This window comes from Stylophora pistillata, chromosome 1 (genome assembly GCF_964205215.1).
Source record: "Stylophora pistillata chromosome 1, jaStyPist1.2, whole genome shotgun sequence".
NCBI classification, from domain to species: Eukaryota; Metazoa; Cnidaria; class Anthozoa; order Scleractinia; family Pocilloporidae; genus Stylophora; species Stylophora pistillata.
The window spans coordinates 43,144,139-43,165,532 of NC_142519.1; the positions used below are offsets into that span (position 1 = coordinate 43,144,139).

General features: G+C 39.7%; 1 protein-coding gene across 1 annotated transcript in view; it reads left to right on the forward strand.

Moving 5' to 3' along the window:
- Window positions 1-10,885, forward strand: part of LOC111325904 (uncharacterized) — a 217,500-nt gene extending 206,615 nt beyond the window's left edge. The window contains exons 18-29 of the mRNA XM_088758057.1: window positions 971-1,042; window positions 1,539-1,610; window positions 2,310-2,375; window positions 3,472-3,543; window positions 4,076-4,147; window positions 5,500-5,574; window positions 6,285-6,356; window positions 6,551-7,571; window positions 8,658-8,739; window positions 9,400-9,438; window positions 9,927-10,328; window positions 10,746-10,885. Of these exons, the coding sequence (XP_088614183.1) occupies window positions 971-1,042; window positions 1,539-1,610; window positions 2,310-2,375; window positions 3,472-3,543; window positions 4,076-4,147; window positions 5,500-5,574; window positions 6,285-6,356; window positions 6,551-7,571; window positions 8,658-8,739; window positions 9,400-9,438; window positions 9,927-10,328; window positions 10,746-10,885 (2,185 nt within the window). The remainder of the gene's footprint in view (window positions 1-970; window positions 1,043-1,538; window positions 1,611-2,309; window positions 2,376-3,471; window positions 3,544-4,075; window positions 4,148-5,499; window positions 5,575-6,284; window positions 6,357-6,550; window positions 7,572-8,657; window positions 8,740-9,399; window positions 9,439-9,926; window positions 10,329-10,745) is intronic.
- Window positions 10,886-21,394: the final 10,509 nt, after the last annotated feature.

The following is a 21,394-nucleotide window of genomic DNA, read 5'->3' on the forward strand; positions in this document are numbered from 1 at the left end:
TGTATTTACATATTAAAAGCGATGAAAACCAAGAAAAACTGGACCGTTAAATTTAATTTTTTTTCAGAGAGGGGTGCTTCTATTAAAAAGTTATGAGCCGATAATAAGATTTAGAAACTGATGTGAAGACCTTTACACAGGTTCAACCCATAGGCCCTTATCGATTGTGTTAGCTTAAGTTTTGGCATGATTTGGAAAAACCAGTATAATTTTTGCACTTTTTCTAAAAGTAGCACTTCTAACATAATCAGCATATTTTTAGTTTTTTTTGAGGAAACGTTACCAGAGTCGTAACTTGCTTGGTCAGAGTCTAAGATTGACTATTTTCAAGTTCATAGTTCAGTGTATTTTCATTCGTCTGGGGGGAGGGGAAGTAGGTTACTGCAATAATGCGTCGTTAGTCGTCTAGAGGACTGGGCGAACCGGAAGCAAATATTGCGTCGGTCCCAGTTCCCGCTTTCACGGGCAACAAAATGGCGTCGAGCAACTTAGAAGGAGAACGGCTGCCTGAGAGGAAACGGTTTTCGGATTAGTTTTGTGCTTTTTATTTTATTTTATTTTTTTTTTTTTGAGCATACATTAAGGAAAAGTAGCATAATTTTCAAAAACGAGCATAATTTGGAAAAATATCGGGCACTGCTAGTAGCATAATAAGCTACTTTTACTAGCACAATCGATAAGGGGCTATCAACCCAATATCTCTCAATGTGTTGCTTTCTAATGTATGAACGTAATATTCGTTACTTATGTAACGATTACTGCAGCTGAATAATGAACTGCAATTACCTAAATTCTATCAGATCAGAATTTCGGCCGAAAAACAGTCATTCAAGATACAAAATGTCAGAGTCGCACATGGTGATAATAAGCCTCCCTCTTGGAAATGGAGTTTGTTAACTGAATCTTTGTCTATTTGTTTTTTTTTTTTTTCTAACTGGGAATCATCTCATTCTCCAAACACGCCTTTTAGGGACTTGTCCTACAATCAGTTGCAGAGTTTGCCTCGAGGGATACTAAGCAATAATACCGACCTAAAAGTACTGTAAGTAGGACTTTTCTTTGTTTGAAAAAGGTTTACCGGTCAGATATTAACATTCATAGTTGGTGGTCCAAAATTAGTTGGAAATATCACTTATATCCAGCTTTTTCGAATTGAGCCTCGTTTGGAAATTAACGATTGAGAGTAAAGTAGTGGTCAAGTGATAGATGTCATAACACAATGAAGTGTCATCCTGCCATTTTTGTCTTAACAGAAGGTCTCTCAGCGTTATGTATGGAATAAATATGTCCTTTGAGTCCAGTTGCTGCATATTGGAGATTCTTGGTCATATTTGATATTTTCAGAGACAAAAAATTAAAAAATTTAATTTCCTGACTCGGTAAAAAAATAACTACTATTGTACTATCAGCTAGCCGATTTTGGCTCCTGTCCAGCACACAAAATACGTTAAGGATAAGGAGTGGGACTGTCCCATTTTTTAAGTAAAATTTATGTTCTTAAATGTTAGCTTACTATATGTCTCAATAAATACTCTAAGGGATTTGTCATACAACAAAATTCAGCGTCTTCCCGAAGATGTTTTTGGCAACCTTACTCGGATGAAAAGGCTGTAAGTGGCATTTTGTTACAGCGAGTGAAACCGTGCATTTTTTTTGTTGTTGAGGTTTCAGTAAAACCTTTTCACTGTGGCCATTCCAAATAGAATGCTAAAACTGTTCGACTATTACAATCCACATATCAATTTAAACTGCCCCATACGCTTCACTAGCTTCAGTATATAACAGGGTAGAGAGAGATTAGAACACCTCTCCACCCCGGTATATAATGCTAACTTTAGTGGATTTGGTCATTAACAGCAGTTAAAAGAAAATATAAATGAAAAAAAAATATTTCGACTGCTGCGCTCAGTCTTTTTCTCCACTTTACAGGACACTTAATTTTTTTCTGGCCAAGCGATCGGGGAAGGTTTATAATGTTACGTTTAACTTCCACAAGATTGATTTGCGATATGAGCAACACTTTGAATTCATAGTTTCGATGCACCAATACGGAGAAGCGAATTCATATCATTATACGCAAACGACCATTTAAACAACGGAAGTACAAATGGCACCTTTTTTTCACATTCTCAAGATTAGGAACAAAAGGTTTAGTTACTCAGCTAAGATGTATTACCTTGCAAATAAACAGTTAAGTTTTATTGTAAATTTACGAGGTCCCTTCAATGACATAATAAAAGGCTATCCGAGAGTCTCAAATACCAATGCAGTTGACTTATTTTTCAACTTCTTTTGTTTCTTTTTTTAAGCCTTCTCTCCAGTAACAAACTTCAGCGTTTGCCAAAGTTCAAAAATCTCTCCGAGATAGAAACTTTGTAAGTGATTCGTGTCTGTGATAAAAACTGGTTTAGTGCGTGTTTTGTTTAATAAGCATTAAACAAAAGGAAGCTTTGAAGTAGTCTACCGATTATTCTTGGGACCTAATAAAAGTTTGTTTAAGGATTTTAATCGAAAAATATGCAGTAACTTTTAAAATAGACGCAGAAAATAAGAATTATCAGGGATCGTGTTTTTAAGGTAGCGCAACATATGGAGGATAGTACATGGCATACAAATTGCTCTTCGAGTTTTAAACTTATCAACACGAGAAGATAAATTTCGTATCTCCAAGTGGCCATGTAATATTCTATTCATTATATAAACAAAATTAAAGAACGAAACCACTTCGCTTTAGCAGCAGAAGGTGCAATTTATGTAGCCATGGTAGCGACGATACTTTCACGTGTGAAGATATATATCTTATTAGACGTTTTGTTGAGTAGTATCGCTGAGTATTTTTACGAGTTGTGCCGTATTTTGACGAGCCCGTAGGGAGACTCAAAATACAAATAACAAGTAAAAATACTCAGCGACACTACACAACAAAACGTCTAATAAGTTATTTATTATCCAACACGCCAAACTATTATTTCAGGGCCGGCGAATTTCGCGGATATTTATTTACGGGGAGTGCGTGACAGAAGTATGCGAAGCGGAACCAAATTGGCGCGTTGTTGTGCTGCTGTTTCTATTTTCTTCAATAAATGACGAAATTTTCTGATCGTCAAGCTGTTTTTTTTTTCGTTCGATTCATCTAATGAACTTTTCCAGCCACTCTGACTCTTCGTCGTCGAAAATATGACTCAAATTGTCCGCCACTTTTTTTTTGTAACTATAATCCAATTCTTCGCTTGCGCGATGCGAGAAAACCTGTTTAACCGGTACTACAATAGACGAGTACAAATACCGCGTGATATCTGTACTCGTCCATGGCGTTATTTGTACTCGTCTGGGTGTAGTTGGAAAATAAAATGTATTCACGCTGTGAAGATATCACGTTTTCGCGCGAAAGCTCAAAAGAATCACAAGGTATTTCATTGATGATATACGATAGTGGTACAGAGCGTCTCGTACATTTAATTTAACGCGTAGATACCTGGAGAACAACAGCCTCGTAACCCTGTCACCGGATCAGTTCCAAGGCCTGTCCAAATTGAAAGACCTGTAAGTAAACCCAGTAGTTTTGTCTGAACGAGGTGGCGAACGGAAATTATACCTAACCGCAATTGTAGTAATTCGTAATCTTACAGGAGATATCTGTAATTAAGGCTCATCAGCTGCTGTCTTATTATTTGGTTCTTTTAAATTTTCTGTTAGAGGACATGCGAATGCGAAAGAAAGCATTCAGGATAACAACTGCCAACTCGGATCTCACTGACAAGATTTCACATGACTGAAAAAGAAGGCAATTACTAAAAGGATGTAGCAATTCTTTCCCGTACATAAAGCAGAGTGTACTGATACTCGGATTAAGCAAGGCAATCGCTAACTGCCTTCACCTAATTTTTTAACTAGTCCCTAGCAGTGAAGTCTTTGTCTATTTTCAATCAACTCCTCACTGTCACATAGTTTATAAAGATATTTTGTAATTAGACATGGAAAAGTCGATGAAGCTATTAACAGTTTTTCACAATGGAAGTTTGCTTCAAGAGTTTTCTGTACTCTGAGTGATAATAATCTGTCTTTGTCATTCGAGGGCTGTTTATGAAAACAACATTCAGTACCTGTCACCTGGAGTTTTTAAAGGCTTGACAAACATGCAGTCCATGTAAGTCTCTGTTTCTCATAATCGTTTTTAATCGACGCTAGTGAAGCTCTGCAAAACTGGGGTCTTGTGTGAGTGCAGTCGTCGGCATGTTCTGCATCTCCGTCATTTGAGAAGGTTGTGTCAAAAAGTACACACGAGTGACAACGACTGACCGCGAGTGGCCACGAGTGACCACTAACAACCACGAGTGGCGTGATCAAGGGGATGAAGTCATATTTTTGAGGGACATAATTTCATTGTCACTAAGTGATTTCATCTGAAAACTTATAGTTTCACCGTAGATAAACCATTTCCGAAGACTGACATATGCAAGCAATGTATCACTTCCTTCATTTAAAGGAAAGGTCCCAGAGCTACTTGGCTGTCAAAAATGTTACGTAATGAGCTCATATTCGCCTAGAATGCTGAGACAAAAGGAAGGTTACGAAAATGAATGGAAAGTAAATGAGCTATAAATACCGAAAAATACGTTGAAATATAAAACAAAAGATAAACCAAAACAGCGAAAACAAAGAAAAACGAAGTTGACGAAGACGGGCGACGAGTGATTGAAACAGGCTAAAAGATTAGTGTGGTGGGAAGCAGGAAGATGATACCACCCCTCCCTTCCTCTGATTACTGCTTACTAACTAGTTGCTCTTGACGGAGTCAATCATGGCAAGTAGTGGCCACCCGTGGTCGCTCATGGTCATTCAGGGTTACTCATGCTCACTCTTAGCCATGTGGTTACTCGTGGTCAATCATGGTCACTCGTGGATACCCGTGGTCACTCGTGGTCACTCTTACCCACCTGGGGTCACTCGTGGTCACTCGTGGTCACTTATAGTCACTCGTACCCACCTGTGGTCACTCGCACCCACTTGTGGTCATTCGTGGTCACTCGTGGTCAATCATGGTCACTCGTGGATACCCGTGGTCACTCGTGGTCACTCTTACCCACCTGGGGTCACTCGTGGTCACTCGTGGTCACTCGTGGTCACTTATAGTCACTCGTACCCACCTGTGGTCACTCGCACCCACTTGTGGTCATTCGTGGTCACTCGTGGTCAATCATGGTCACTCGTGGATACCCGTGGTCACTCGTGGTCACTCTTACCCACTTGGGGTCACTCGTGGTCACTTGCGGTCACTTATAGTCACTCGTACCCACCTGTGGTCACTCGTACCCACTTGTGGTCACTCGTGGTAACTCGTGGTCACTCGTGGTCGCTCGTGGTCGCTCGAGGTCGCTCGTGGTTATTCGGTGTTACTTGTGCTCACTCGCAGTCACTCATTCTACTTCTTTTAATCTAAATTTATGTTATCATGTTTGTCATGAAGGAGTTACTCTTTCATTCTATTGTCATTTGCAGGAGCTTTTATTTCAACAAAATCCGCACAGTGAGCAACGAGCAATTCAAAGATATCGCGCCAAGTATTCGATTCCTGTGAGTATGAACAAACTGGTACCATTCAAGGCGTAGGTGTGATTAAACCTCACCGAGAGTTAATTCCACATTCAAGTGAGAGTGCCCTTAATTCTCGGATAAGCGTCCCTCCCACCATCTTCACGGACACGTAATCTAATTGGCCGAATCATGCAAGTTGAGAGTTGCGTTATTCAAATTACCCATAGATACTTCTACCGTTATTCACACGCGAGTTTTATACTCCCGAAAACAATCACATCTGGCCATTGAAATACTTTTGAGAAAAATTAAATCAGGGCTTCCTCTCAATTAAACGTTCCCACTCAAGTAGATTACAGTAATATCGTATGTATACACATCTCTAGATATTAGGTATGTTTTGCGTACACAGCAATGAATCATTCCTATTAAGATAAGTGTGACTATGTTGGAAAAGAGGTCTTGGTTACTTGCTCTCTCATCTTTCAAGATGCCTATTTTTCCCATTACTTAGGGCGCTAACTGTATGGATATCAACGAAACTGAGGCAAACTTGTTCCTTCCTTCCCCTCTAAATCCCAGGGAGTCTCATAAAGTGTTCAGTGTTTAATTTTTGGGGGGAGGTAAGAATTGGGTGGAGCAAAGAAAAGATGAGAACACAAAGCTTGAAAATACTCATGCTCAAGACAGCGGCATCTTTATAAATTAGCGAGTGATGTTAACTTGAATCGCTGTCGTTTAATTTGCAGTTACCTCCATTACAACGAAATGCGAGAACTACCGGCCGGTTTCTTCTCGAACATGGAAAAGTTGACAACAGCGTAAGTCAGTGGCATATTCCGGATGTCTGGAGATGTCCAATTGAAAATTTTCTTTCATCTGTATATAATAAGGTAGCATGTAGAGTATTACTATCACCCTTCCATTGTCTTAAGTTCAGATATTGTGACGAATCAAAATTTTCCACTTTTTTTCCTCTTTTGTGATACATTTCAACTCTTTTTATGAACCGTAGGACTGTAGACACAAACCTGATGTGTTGCCATTTGAAGAAGGAGGACGCAGATTGTGACTTTGCTTATGTCGACAGCTTCGCCAGTTGTGAAACTATGTTCAGAAATAGAGCTCCTCGGATATGTCTCTGGGTGGTTGGAATTATGTCGTTGCTTGGTGCTGTGTTTGTGATCGTGTGGCGGCTGGTGTTTAAGGAGACGAAGAAGAAAAACAAAATACAGTCTATCATGTTGATACATTTGGCCGGGTCTGATGGACTGATGGGTGTCTACCTTATCATAATAGGTGTGATGGATGCCATTTGGGCAGGGCAGTATTTCTTGCATGATTATAACTGGCGTTCAAGTTTGTCATGTCAGATAACAGGTGCCATTGCCGTGTTGTCAAGTGAGGTGTCTGTAATGACAATTTGTTTGCTCTCCGCCGACCGGGTTAAGAATATTCTGTTTCCCTATCGTGGAAAGTCCCTTACAATCAAGGTTACGCACCTATTGTGCCTTCTTATCTGGATCGTTGGTGGCATAATTGCATTTATTCCCACGGTGGGCATCGTCTACTTTGGTAGTCGCCAAAAAGGTCACCACTTTTATGGCAGATCAGTTGTTTGTCTACCATTGCAGCTTTCCGCTGATAAGCCCTCAGGCTGGGAATACTCTGTCGCCATGTTTGTTGGGCTAAACTTTTCGCTTGTGTTCTTTGTCATTGTGGCCTATTCGATGATTATCTATCAGTCCTGCACATCAAACAGGCGCCTGGCTCAGCAAGGAACCGAAAGAGAGAGGAAAATGAAAGCCAAGAAAAGGGCAGCCAATCTGAGGAGGGAGGCTTCGCTCGCCAAAAGAGTGTTTTTCATCGTTCTTACCGACTGTGTCTGCTGGCTGCCTATCGTGGTGATTGGAATGAGGTCTCTCCTAGAAAAATCTTTCCGTACACCTGGTGACCTGGCAGTTTGGATCGCAGTCTTTGTTCTGCCGGTTAACTCTGCCATCAATCCCATTCTCTACACTTTATCAACAAAACAGGTAATAACTCGCAACCTTCATATATTTTTGCTTCAACTTGTTTCTGCTGGTAGATAAGCTGACATTTAAATGATACTTTCATAAATATTCGTTCCATGCCGTGAAGAATATAAAATGAACCAGGTTAAGTAAAAAGGAAAATTTGGGGTATTTGATATTTGAATGTTTTCGGATTGTCCTCGATCTTCCAGAACAAAAAACTTCCCGCACAAAAAACCCTCCCAAAAAAAAGAACGCCTCATGAACTTATTACCTTTTAACGATAAACAAATCCAAATAATGAGAAAATAATCCACCGACGCGCAATTTAAATCAAAACTTTTCTTGCCTGAATATCTCAATTGGTGGGATCTGCACAAAATGGAGGCTTCGAGGAATTTTTTCTCCTTTGAAAAGGGAACATTTTTCTGTTCGAATCAGCGACTTAAGCCGAAAGGAGCTGCTAAATTTGTCAGGCGACTAAGCTGCGAAATACTATTCCTTGAGTTATTCAAAAGAATGGTGGAACGGGAGAACTGAGAAACGGTAGAACAGTGGATCGGCGGAATTGCGTAATATGTTAGAACACAGAATGACCGAATACTTTTTTTGCAGAAAAAAAAGAGCCTTAAAAAAATGGAATTGCAATGAATAGGAAAATTATCTATGATTCACAGGCGAATTAAAAGAAGCATAGGTGTTTAATTTTGGAGCCCAGAGGATTGGAAATCATGAGTCTTTGGAGCTAGCCTCTTCAGTTAAATCATTATCATTATATTAACATTGTTAGTATTATTATTATTATTATTATTATTATTATTATTATTGTTAATACAGTGATTATTGGCTACCATTTTATTGCTGGTTGAATGTCAACCAGACAATACTTCAGTTCTTGAATCATCTTTCTCTTGTGGAACAGGGTACCCTTAAATATGTAGGATGCGTTTTCGCACGTGATACAAATATTCCGCAACTCTACGCGCTAGCGTCATTATCCAACCCCTAGTTTTTTTTTTTTTTTCAATGCCATAAAACTTGTGCTTCCCCAGTAACCACATGCAGTCTTTGACTGTCTATTATTTGTTCTTGATGGCTTGCATCTAGGTACGACGTGTTCTGAGTCCTAAATTCCAGCAGTTGTTGGGCTATTTGATGCAAAAGTGTGGACGAAATCAAAACAATGAAAGTAAGTTTATCGAAAACCACATCTTTGAGAAATAAGGACTATCATTTTGTTTTACATTTAAGACGCGGTTTCTCAAAAAAAACCCTTCTACTGAGGTTTACGTCAAAATATAATTAACGTTGATATTAGGTCAAGTAATGTTTTGTACAGTCTATGTCTGCCGAACAACCATAGGTATGAGAAATTCATTTCTCACTTTAAGCAACGCCCAGAGACAACCTTTACAAGTTAATTTTAATTGGTTTGATTTTCCTCGGTTGAGGGTAGTACTGGAAAGAACTGCTTTCGGTTACAAGGTTTTTTCAACGACCGACGTTTCGACAACCTGTAGGGGTTTCGAAGTCATCATCAGAGCCCTGCTTGGATTTGCATGTTTAAGAGTGGTCCTCTGTGATGTCAGCTTTAATTGATTTTAGTACTTAACTTGCAATTTCGTTTCACTAAATGTCAATAGTTCTGGAGATCTGATTAAGTGTTTTTGCCGCGCGATAACCTTCTGGCGATTGCACTTCTGCATGATTATCTTAAAAAAACTGACTATCTTTGGAGACGCTGATTATTACTTCTTTTATGGTAGACCGATTAGCTCACTGATTTTACAGTCATGAGGGTAAATGCCGTTTGAAAATGTTTGATTAATACCATTATTGTTTTTTAAAGGCCAAGATGAGGGCATGGAAATGAGAGTCATCGAAGAAGGTACGAAACATTTACTCAGCTCAAGTAAATATGGGGGAAAGTCGCTCGATCGAGGCGTAAATAGAGGTTCTGCCCTTAAGTGTCAGTGAGAAAGTGAAAAAATCGTACCTTGTCAACCAACTACCCCTTGGGTCGGAGGCCGGGATGGGCGAAGAAAAAAAAAACATATAAAATGACAGGAAATTAAATCCCGTTGATATCCGTCAGCTTCATTTAAACGCCAGGGTTACCCGGTAAAGTTTAAACGAAACGCCGCTGATGTTTAATGGAGAAACTACGTTATCAGCAGTGCTAACTAAATTGTTTTTACTTAATAGAGCTGCGACCAACATTGTTGTTCCAGTTAAGACTGTTAAAAAAAAATTACACAAGATCACTAAAATGTTATGATGCACCCTTTGATGGTAACTGATAGACTATAATTTGTACTTTAGGAAGTAGGACTTGCAGTACAGAGCACTTTTTACTTACAATTTTTTTCTTTCCAGTTCAAATCCATCGAGACGCAGAAAGTGATGACAGCGATGACACTGATGACGAATCAAAAGATCAAAGTGCGCATGTCCAGAACGCAGAGCAGACCGATCACGAAGAGCCTGAAGAGAGAGATGAGACTGAACAGGATGAACAACCGGAGGAAGACCACCAAGACCCATCAGAGCAGAAAGACGAACCTGAAAAACGAGAAAAAGAATCTGAACAACAACAAGAACAAGATGAATCGGAAAACGAGTGTAAAGAATCCAAAGGGCAAAATGAAGATAACATTGAAGATGAGTCTGACAAACAAGAAGAAGAACTAAAAGGGGGTTTGGAAGAATCTGAAGAGCAAGATGAAAATAACATGGACGATGAAGCTGGAGAAGACGAACAGTTTATTATGAATAAGGGTATGTTTACCATCCCTCTGCTTCCTCTTAAAAAACAACAACTTTGACATATTTAAAAGGTTTTTTTTCCATCAATTTGGAGGACTAATGGTGAACATCAGCTCCTCATTAATCACTACACAAATTTTTAGTTTCTACAATTTTGTCACCTTCCCTACCCAGCCTAGCAACATTCAGCGGTTTATTCCAATTCTGAGAAAAATTTTTTCTCATCGGAAAGCCTTTGTGCGGTTTTCTTTTCTGCAAAGCGACGAGGTGTTCTCGGGAAGCTCTTTTGTGAGGTTTGTGTCGAGCTTCGGTGCGCCAGTTTATATAACAATCTCGCTATGAATTACTCTGAGCACAGCGTAAGGGTTTCATACATGGAACTTTACTACACTTCTTCTTTCATCCCTGTGTCCTGTTATTATGCAACAGATAAACACCAAGCAGATGACAATCTCCCAGCAGCCTCAGGGCGAGAGTCTCCAAGAGCACCGCTGGCCACGTTTGACGATGACTGCGATCTTGATCACTTTTACGAAGCGCTGGATGGTCTAAAAGAAACGAGTGTGTAATCAACAACACTCTATTCTCAGATGAGTGTATTCTTTGTGGAACAATTTTACTTCGAAATCGATAAAGTAGTTATCAAGGCACCTGCAGTAGTTTTCGTAAATGGTGTCAAAATACAAGCTTGTTGTTTTAAGTGCCGGTGTCACGCTAAATATAATACTGTAGTTAAATATTCGTTTGGATAAATGTAACGAAAATGGGTCATTTGAGAGGATTACTTCCTAGGGATACTAGTTGTCTCGCTTGAGTTTGGGCTATATATGCAGCACTTCATACATGTACTATTACAAATCAAAAGCATGTTGACTTCCTTCAGCCATAGTCTATTAACTATGCTTCAGCTGTAAGAAAGCTTTGAACTGTTAAAACTAAACTATTTTAAAAGCCCATCTCTGTCCTTTGTAATAACATTTAAGATTATTCTTTATTAATGAGAGTGAGCTTTAAAATAGACAAACAGTGTTTCCTGTCCCTTTTTGGAGTGAATGCCGTAAAGTTACCAACTCAAAACGTCATTCCAAAAGGCTGGCAGATACAGTTACCCTTCGCATTAATCTCTAAGGGCTTTTTCTTGATAAATAGATAACTTTTGAGTAGTCTTTTATATAATTATTTCAGATGTAGATTGAATTTCAGTTCAGTTAGTGTCAGGTGCAGAAAAAGTGGCAACATGTGGAGGTGTTTATATATAGGGTCTGATCAGAACAGCAGGCAAACTATAGGCTGCTAGAGAAAAGATTATTTGTCACTCCCTATATTTACTTGTCATTTGTTAAAACTGGTAAGATTTTAAGTACATGGCTGTGTTGTTTGGCAATGTTAAGCCATACATGGTATTTATTCAATCTAACACTGATATCAATACCTTAGTTATGATTTGTTCAATTCAATCTAAACATCTGAGACACTCAGTAGATGACTGTGTTGCACGACAATGTCAAGCCATGAGTCATAATAATTCAATTTCAATCAGTTACCACATATTGTTTTCTTACTTATGATTTGTTTAATGCAATCTTAACATCTTATGATATATTCTGTAGATGGCTGTTGTATAGCAATGATAAGCCATAATTTGCATTTATTCAATTTGAAGTTACCGGTACCTTCATTATCTTTTCCATTGTAAGCATTCAGTAGCAGGCTGTGTTGTATAGCAACGCTAAACCATGAATCATTTTTGTTCAACCTGAAGTTGTCTTACTCATGATTTTGTCATTACAGTGGTTACATCTGATATGTTTAGTAGATGGCTATGTTGTATTACAATGCTTAAAGCCATGAATCATAAATATTCCATCTGAATTTACTAATGATATCTTGCTCATGAATTGTTCTCATCACAATCATGGTAACTTCAACCATGTTTAATAGATGGTTGCGTAGTTTAACAATTGTAGGCCTTGAGTCATATTTATCCAATTTCAAGTTGCTTTTGATATCTTACTCATGATTTGCTCAAAAAAAAATGCTATATCTTAAGTAATTAGTAGATGGCCGCATTGCTTAACAATGTTATGCCATAATTTGATTTACCCCACTGCACGCATGCACCAAGTGCTCAGGTCAGATGATGCATGTGTATCTGGCTCACTTATTTATTCATTTGGATTTTTTGCTCTTTCTACTCTTAAGTAAATTATGCAGAAGCTTGTACAACTTGAAAGAAAAAAGGTGTTGCTGAATTAATGCAGAAAGACAGGAAGATGAACATCAACTGAGTGATATGTATCAGTCAAATCTGTGTTGGCCAACTGTCAACTAGCCAGTGAAGTCACTGTATATTGTCAAGCATATCTGCCTAAATAAATAAAATAAAATAAAAATTTGTGGTTTATTGTAGATAACTATCCATTAACCCATTGACCCCTAAGAATGACTAGCATCAAATTTCTCCTCACAATCACCCCTGAATCAAACAGTAAGGTCACTAGAATAAAGGAAATCATCACCAAATTAAGAAGCTCTGAAATGTTAACAAATTCTCCTTTTCAGTTCCCTAAAAAGATGTATAAGACAGTACATCGAGAATATGCATACTGATGTTAGATGTACATCTACCAGCTTAGAGGTCATGAGTGAATTTTGTTTAATGAAAACTTCCAGTGCATCAATTGAACTGCCTTAATAATCACAGATTATGCAAGGGCTGCTTGCAGCCTGTACTTTAATTAACAATTATTCCATGAGCGCTTGTTGGATAGCAGATGATAGATAGCCAACGAGGTGCGTAGCGCCGAGTTGGCAATAATTATCTCATATCCAACAAGCGCGGGTGGAATAATTGTTTTATTAAAAATGGCATATTAAATTATTAAATTTCATTCAATTTTTTAGCCCCCTTTTAATTTTAAGCTGAAGCGTACGCTTACCATATTTGTAGATTATGGTATATTGGCTCATATACCATAATGGCTGAGCCAATAAAAAGTCTTCAATTGCATTATCCAATGATTCAGCTTTTAATAGTGTGGATTATACGAAGATAAAGGAGACGACATATAACAGTGTTACCAACTTTTATTCGCTCCTAACAGCGGCCTTACAGCAATAAAACAAAACAAAAATATCAATAGGCCAGCGGCAACCCTCCATAGGCCATATACGGTCAGTGGTCCCTCTGTTCGGCGCCATTTATAATGAGCGGATCTGCAAGATAACAAACAAACAAACAACAACAAAACGAGTCCAAATATTGAGGCGGGAGGGAGGGAAACTTTATATGTCGTCTCCTTTATCTTCGTATAATCCACATGATACTACAGGCTGCAAGCAGCCCTTGCATAATCTGTGATTATACCTCAGAACAGTCACCTCCATATAACAGTTTCTGTTTAAAGGCTCTTCTGCTATGACTCATTTTGAAGATCCTAGTATAGCTTGGCCCGGTTGAGCATCAAAGCTTGGGTGTTAATAGAACTTGTTAAAGGTCGAAGGACCTGACCAATCTGCCAGAGTTAAAATTTGAGGTAAAGATTTTGAGGTAAAGTGGCTGCCGCACCCCGTGATGAGTGGGCTTTGAATATAGAAGTATCAACTTTAGCCGCACCTAAAGCTTCTTTCATCCACCGAGCAAGGGTGGAAGATGACACTGGTCTGTATGGGCGGATGTAAGAGACAAATAGCTTGCATGTTTGAGACGTTTGCGTTAGAAGCATTGGGTCGAAAGGCTTCTGTGCGTTTCTCATAATCTCCTAGACATTTAATAGGGCACAATCTAGCATTAGAAGGTAAACTGGCATGAAATGAGGTTTTGGCAGGATTTCCGATACATGACTTTTTTTGTTAATTGTTAATTGGGGGAGAGTTAAAGAAACCCTTTAAGGGTAAAAACGTCTGAATATGAGGTCATGTGCAACCAATTCAGACCCTTATTCAGCAGATGTGAGGGCCAGCAGGACCACTAGTTTCTCAGACAGTTGTTTCAATGACAATTCTGAATTACCACCAAGGCCTTCTAAGTAGCTAGTAACCTGATGAACCTTCCCTGTTTGAGTGTATCGTGGAAGAGGAGGTCTCTTGTTGAATATACCCTTCATAACTTGACAAGCCAATGGATGTTCGCCAACCCTCAGAGAACCAGTGGTTAGGTGGGTCATGGATATTGCTGAACGATAGACATTAATTGATCGGTATGCCTTGCCCGAGTTCAATTCTCTTGTAATGAAATCTAAAACTGCTGATAAAGGGGCTGAGATGGGATTAATCTGTTGTTGATTACACCAGCTAGCCCACGTTTGCCAAGCTGCCCCATAGGCACTTGAAGTGTTTTTTCGCCATGCAGCTATGAGCCGTGTTCCAGCCTCTCCAGAAATGCCTGTCTCTGAGTATGAACGGTTGAGACAAGCCTTCCTGCTAACTGAAGGTGGGTTAGGGGGTGATTTTCCCCCTGCCTGGTCAACAGATCTACAGGTTGTGGAAGTAACCGAGGGAAGTCGACACAACGTTGGACTAATGGGTACCAAGGCTGGGTTTCCCATACTGGGGTTACTATGACCAATTTCTGAACTTGTTGGAGAATGACTTGTTTTAGGCATCTCCCTACTAATGCGAAAGGGGGAAAGGCATACCCCGTCAACTGACCCCAGTCCATGGTAAAAGCATCCATTGTGTCTGCCCCTGGATCTGGCCTCCAGCTTGTGTACCTTGGGATCTGGTACGATAGGCGGGATGCAAAGAGATCTATTTCCAGGGGACCCAAAAGTCTCTGAATACATTGGAAAATTTCTGGTCTGAGCTTCCAGTCGGAGTGGTCTACAACAGTACGCGACTCCTGGTCGGCCTGGAAGTTTTAGATTCCTAGAATATGTCGCGCCATTATGTTTTGGCGTTGAAGACACCAAGACCGCAGTTCGGAGGCAAGACTTGATAGAATGGGGGACCTAGTGCCCCCCATTTTGTTGATATAAGTCACTGCTGTTACATTGTCTATGAGCAACAGAACCTTCGCTTGAGATTTGTGTTGAGTGAAGGCTTTCACTGCGAAAGCCCCTCCCATAAACTCTTGGCAGTTGTGGGGAGTAGTCTTTTGGATTGTGTTCAAAGGCCTTCCGTACGTATTCCATTGCAGACAGCTCCCCACCCTAGAAGGGAAGCATCTGTCTCTATTGTTAGATCTGGGTCCCCATTCTCCAAGGCCTTGCCGTTCCAAGCCATCAAGCTGTCTGCCAACCATATCAGTTCCTCTCCTGCCTGAGGGGATACCTGCACCTCGCTTTCGTAATTCATTTAAAGAGGCCCGAAAGGGTTTTTTTTTACCGCGCGGAGAATGGATTCCAAGATGCACGCAAGCTAATTACTCGCGAGAGAAATAAGCGATAGCGCGCGCGATCAGGTCCACGGGCGAGTTATAAACAAACATTGCCGCCAAAAGCGTTTCAAAATTGTCGGCACCTCTATTGTTTCCAGCGAGAGTGGTTGTTTGAGAAACAAAAATGGAAAGTTTACTTCTTGAAAGTAGTTAGGAAAATGTTCGGATGGAAGGACTCTTGCCGAAAGTGGTCAAAAAAATTTTATTTAACGAGCGAAAGGAGGATGGTGAAGTCGACACCCCATCAATAATAAAGTCGCGTCGAGTGCATTCGGTAGATCTTACTTTGTTCCGCGAAAAATTTAAATGGATACCTCCGAGTGCTACGATTTGTTTCTCATTGAATTTGATTCCTAATAAAATGAAATGACCGAAAACTTTCCTAAACAACTCAGTGGAAGATGAAAAGGAAAATGAAATCATTGTTGCAACCAGGATTGTAAACATTGACAGTTTTATTAACGGAAATGGAGAAGTGAAAATGTTGCCATAAAAATAAACATAATCTTCAGGATAATTTGGATATATCAACAAAGTTGAAATGGTGAACTGGCCACCGTAACGATTACAAAAGCTGACGTTTCGAGCGTTAGCCCTTCGTCGGAGCGAATAATTTTCAGTAAACAAGAGATCGTAAAAATGTAGATGAGACTTTATTTCTAATTCAACCACAGACGGTAAAATTGAAATAAAATATTCATCTTCAACTTGTGAGAAAGATTGTTAATATTTCCTTTGATAAACTGTAAATTACAACGACGAAACTGCAAACTCACATTTGTTAAGAAAGGATTGCAAAATTTGTTTTGTTTTCCGATTAAACGGAATAATGAAAGTTCACGGTTATGACAGTGGCAAAGAGAAAAAACAGAAAAATGAAGCCAAGGCTTGTTCATACCTCTAGTACCTCGAAAATTATAGAAATTCATGAAATCTGTGACGACCAACAAATTGCTGATGTATATGAAACCCTAATTTCCGCTGAGTTTGACGCTCGTGACAATCTGGAAGACGTCAAAGCAAATTCTTTTCACTCCAAATTGTTTTCACTCTTCCACTTCAATTTGCACATGAACAATTATATCGTGATCTAACATCCTCTCAATCCTTTGATATCTAATAACTGTCCTGATGTGCCACAATTAAGGTTACCGTGCACCTTCAGACCGACCATTTTGTTGAAATTTTGATTTTTAGGTTAATTTATGTCTAAGCATGAACTTTCATCTAAAAAAAAAACTGAGAAAATACGGTTTTTCGTTTTTACCGGAGGTAAAGCTATCGTGTCTGATTGACAGGCCGCAGGCAACCTGTTGACGTATATGCAGTGAACCGTAAATAAGAGAACGTTCGTCATTCAAACAAGCATGGTAAGGTCCACAGTTAGTTACAGTTATACGGTGAAAGACCTTAGATTTTTGGTAGGTTTTAGCTTACAAAGATAATGGGCATGTTTGGACTGGGAAGTCAAAATCTTCGCACCGAAATACGTTGCAAATAATTTTTATATGAAGGATTTGCCAAGACGTACCCAATTGTCGCCATCGCTGCAAGCATCTCTTGTTTAAAGTTTCTTTCTTCGTTAGAAGCCACCGCGGTTTTCCTTCGTCCACCTCGTCCGCCCCCTTTAGAGCGAGCCTTGACCGCCTTTTTTATCTTTTATTACGGTATTAAAAAACGAGCAGCCAAAAAAATTCTGTTCGCTTTGAGCGCAATGCGAAAAAATAAGGGTTGATTGAAGATTACGCGCGTAAATTTCACAAGGAGGCAAACGGAAGTAAACTTTCCAAGCGCTGATTGGCTCAGTTATCTGAGAACCCAGTTGAACGTGTTTGTGGGCGGAGTTTGTTTGCGAAGCAGGAAAATTTTTTCAGCGCTGTTTTCTCGGAACAATCTTTTTACCAGAAGGGGACACTTTTAAGAGCTACAAGTCAAAGGGAATTTGTTCGATTGCTCTCAAATTTTGACAGTAGCTAGTTTTACATATAAAAAACAGAAAATTATCTCCGAATTTTTTATCTCTAAATACTTTTTTTTCGAGAGCGATTTTTGTATGATCACTCCACACTTTTTTAATCCTATTTCAAAAATGTTCTGTAACTTTTCACTGAAATTGAATATGACGAATTGGAGACACGTGTTTTTAGCGCTTTGGCCCCGGAAACGGAGGACACATTAAATAAGCGAAAAACAAAATTCGCTTTGACATGTAACATTCAAAAGGTGAGTCGGGCGCTCGCATTTAGAAGTCGTGAAAAATTCGGCAATTAATTTTTTTTCAAAATGTTTGCTATAGTCTGATAGCCTGTCCTATAAGCTTTAATTTGATTTAGGGGTTTAGATATCTACAGTTTAAACCGGACGCGCTACATCGCTTGCACGCGAGACATCCCTGAAGGTGCACGGTAACCTTGAGAGATTATGAACTGTTTCATATTCACTTGAGTTTCTTGTTTGCTGCACTCGCTCATGAAATATTGAGTTCAACACAAGGAGAGAAATTAGCAGACCATATCTTCAGGCAACTATGTATTATTTTGTTTTTATCACATAAACACCATAGACCTTCATTTACAAGAAAATGTCGCCAATGGCCTCTGATTGAGAATGGTGAATGCATTTCCTTTCACTCATCAACCTGATAGAGTGGTGTGAAAGGCGAGTGACGAGTCAGCAGCTGATTGGATATATCAAACACACAAAAATTCTTGTACATGTACTTTTATGACTCTTATAAGGGCTGGAAATCCTCGGAAAACACCACACTTTTAACAATTAATAATGTTACCATAAGATGAATTGGAAATAGGTTTTAAAACTGAAAGACCAAGTATGAAACTTATTATTGGAGTGTAACGAGTGTTAACCCGTTGCTGTGCAATTGCTTAACTCTTTACACCCTAACCTAACATCAGAATGCATGTTCTCTTTACTGTTCTCTATACATTTCCTATGGTGCTGGCAGAGAGAATTTAGGTAACAATCAAGAGCTTTTTGCGTTGGTGATAATTTCCTTAATTCTCCTGACCTTGCTGTGTGATTCAGGGGTGATATTGTAAGGAGAAATTAGATGCTGGTCACTCTTAAGGTTTAGAGGGTTCATGTTTGCCGAGGAGCGTGCAATCATTCACACTGAAACAACGGAGTGGGAGTTTTAAAATTTTCGCTAAATTTTTATCTAGAAAAGTTAGGTATAAAAACTTCTTAAAAAAGAATTAAAAACAACTTCAAAGAGGAACTCGAAAGAAGTGTTTAAGTCCAAAAAAATATCAAACAAGCACTTCAACACAATTTGGAACACGTACCTGACAAATACGGCTTGCTGCGGGGACATAGTGATGTTCTTGAGGACGAGAAGAAATTTAATGAGTGAGTTTACGCCGCGAAGCAAGATCTTTCTAAGCTTCTGAGACGTTCTGGCAAGAATTTGAGCCATCTTTACTGAACAGCCTTCAACGGGGCGAGTTTGCCGGGAAAAATACAGAAATCATTCAAACAGTGCAAGATAATACGTTTGGGAATGCCATATTCAACTCTGATTCCTCCAACAAAAGAGACGAATATTTGAAACGTCTAAGCGACATTGGCATTTTTTAGGCTTTCTACGTGTCCGTCTCCACGTGATGAGATCTGTTAAACAGTTTTTTCGGTCTAAAAGTAATACTCTTGTTGTCATTTCGTTTGTTGTGTGTAGTATCACTTGAGATAAACTAACAACCGAGTTGGGAACCGAGTTAGAAACCGAGTTAGGATCCGAGTTAGGAACCGAGTTAGGATCCGAGTTAGGATCCGAGTTAGGATCCGAGTTAGGATCCGAGTTAATAATTAATTAAATGATCATCGATTATGACTATTGACAAAATAGGGTAAATTGAAAGAGACAACACGAGCCCTGTACTAGAAATCCCCCGCTAGATTTCTCATATTCGCCGTAAAACCATACCAAGAACAACCAATTTGCATACAAGTGCTTTCTTCTTCCGTTTTGAGCACATCATAAGTCACGTGCGTTTAAAGGTAGGAGTTTCACAGCCGAGTACCTCAGTCGGAGATATGTCGATTGACTTTGTCTTGCCCGAGGCAAATGGCTTGAAAGAGAAACGCCATTGACAAATTGTAATACAAAGATCTGTTTACGATCGTTTTTCCATCGATCGCAACACGATCCCTGCTCGAGGCTTTTCACTGATTACTCCGCCGGCTTTCAACCGATTGCCGTGAAACTTGAAATGCGGAAGTTTCTCCTCAAGCGCTTGGAAGAGTACGAAAGACTGACGGCTTAAATCGCCCCCGATCACAGAACTAAGCCGTACTTATCTGCCACCATGTTTTTACGTCAATCTGCCCCAGGTTTTTCATTCCAGGTTTTTACTCACCCGCTTTTAATCGATTGGCGGGAAATTTGAAATGCCGCCGTTTCTCATCAAGTCCCAGGAGTAGTACGAAACCTGGAGTCGTCTCCTTAAAATTGCGAGAGACTTCTCTCGGTGGCCAAATCTGAAGTTTCCTGATCTTCTGCGTCATTCTCACGACGTCATAAATCATGTGATTTTTGACTTATGACCTTCAGATTTCGCCAGCGCTGACAACTGTCGATGCACTCTGTTATCTTAACGACATGTAGCCCAAGAGTTAAACCCCTATGAGAAATTGCCATCCAAACTTGTCTTTACAGGCGTTTTTCCATGTTTCAGAACCTCATTTGCATACGTGATTTTGTATCCGTTTTTCAACGATTTCTCCGCTCACTTGCAACCGATTTATGTGAAATTTGAAATGCCGCCGTTTCTCATCAAGCCCTAGGAGAAGTACGAAACTTGGAGTCCCCTACTTAAAATTGCGATAGACTTCTCTTGGTGGCCAAATCTGGATTTTCCTGATATTCTTCGCCATTTTGACGACGTCAGCAACAAACTCTAACTTTGTTTCTCTAAGACTTACCTTGAAAGGTTTCCTAGAGTCAAAGGCAACTAATGGGGAAAAACTCGTATTTAAAAAAATTAAGGCTACGATGGCGGTGCGGGGTTTAGGACTGGACCGAAAGACGGCGAAAAATTGGTGAAAATCAATCGTCGGAAAACTTCGGTTCCCAACTCGGTTCCTGCAACTCGGTTCCCAACTCGGTTTCCAACTTGGTTCCCAACTCTGTTCAACTCGGTTCCCAACTCGGTTCCTAACTCGGTTCCTAACTCGGTTCCTACCTCGGTTCCCAACTCGGTTCCTAACTCGAAAGATAGGTATCCTCGTATCACTTATCTGAAAGTACTTCTTTACTTTCCATGTGCACTCGTCACCTTTCTGCACGGTTTGTTAGCTGTGACTAAAAGTGGGACGGGGACGTGGGGACGCCGAGGACGTGGGACTCGGGGACGTGGGACGCGGGGACGTGGAACGCGGGGATGTGATGAACAAACAACATCCGATTTTTGCGCTGAATTTGTAAAAGTATAATTTTCGGTGGTCTCGGGAACAGCAAACAAAATGTCTGTAGTATCGCGGTCAGGTCTACTAAATTCTTAACGGCTTCGCGTGTTGTTGTTGTTTAGTAGACCTGACCGCGGCGATACTACAGACATTTTGTTTGCTGTTCGCGGGAGGCATATCACAATATAATAACGGTCACCTTTCCATTTTTTCCATTTCTGTCATAGGTTTAACGTCACTAGTGATGAAATGTGAAAGCTATAAAGAGTAATTTTTG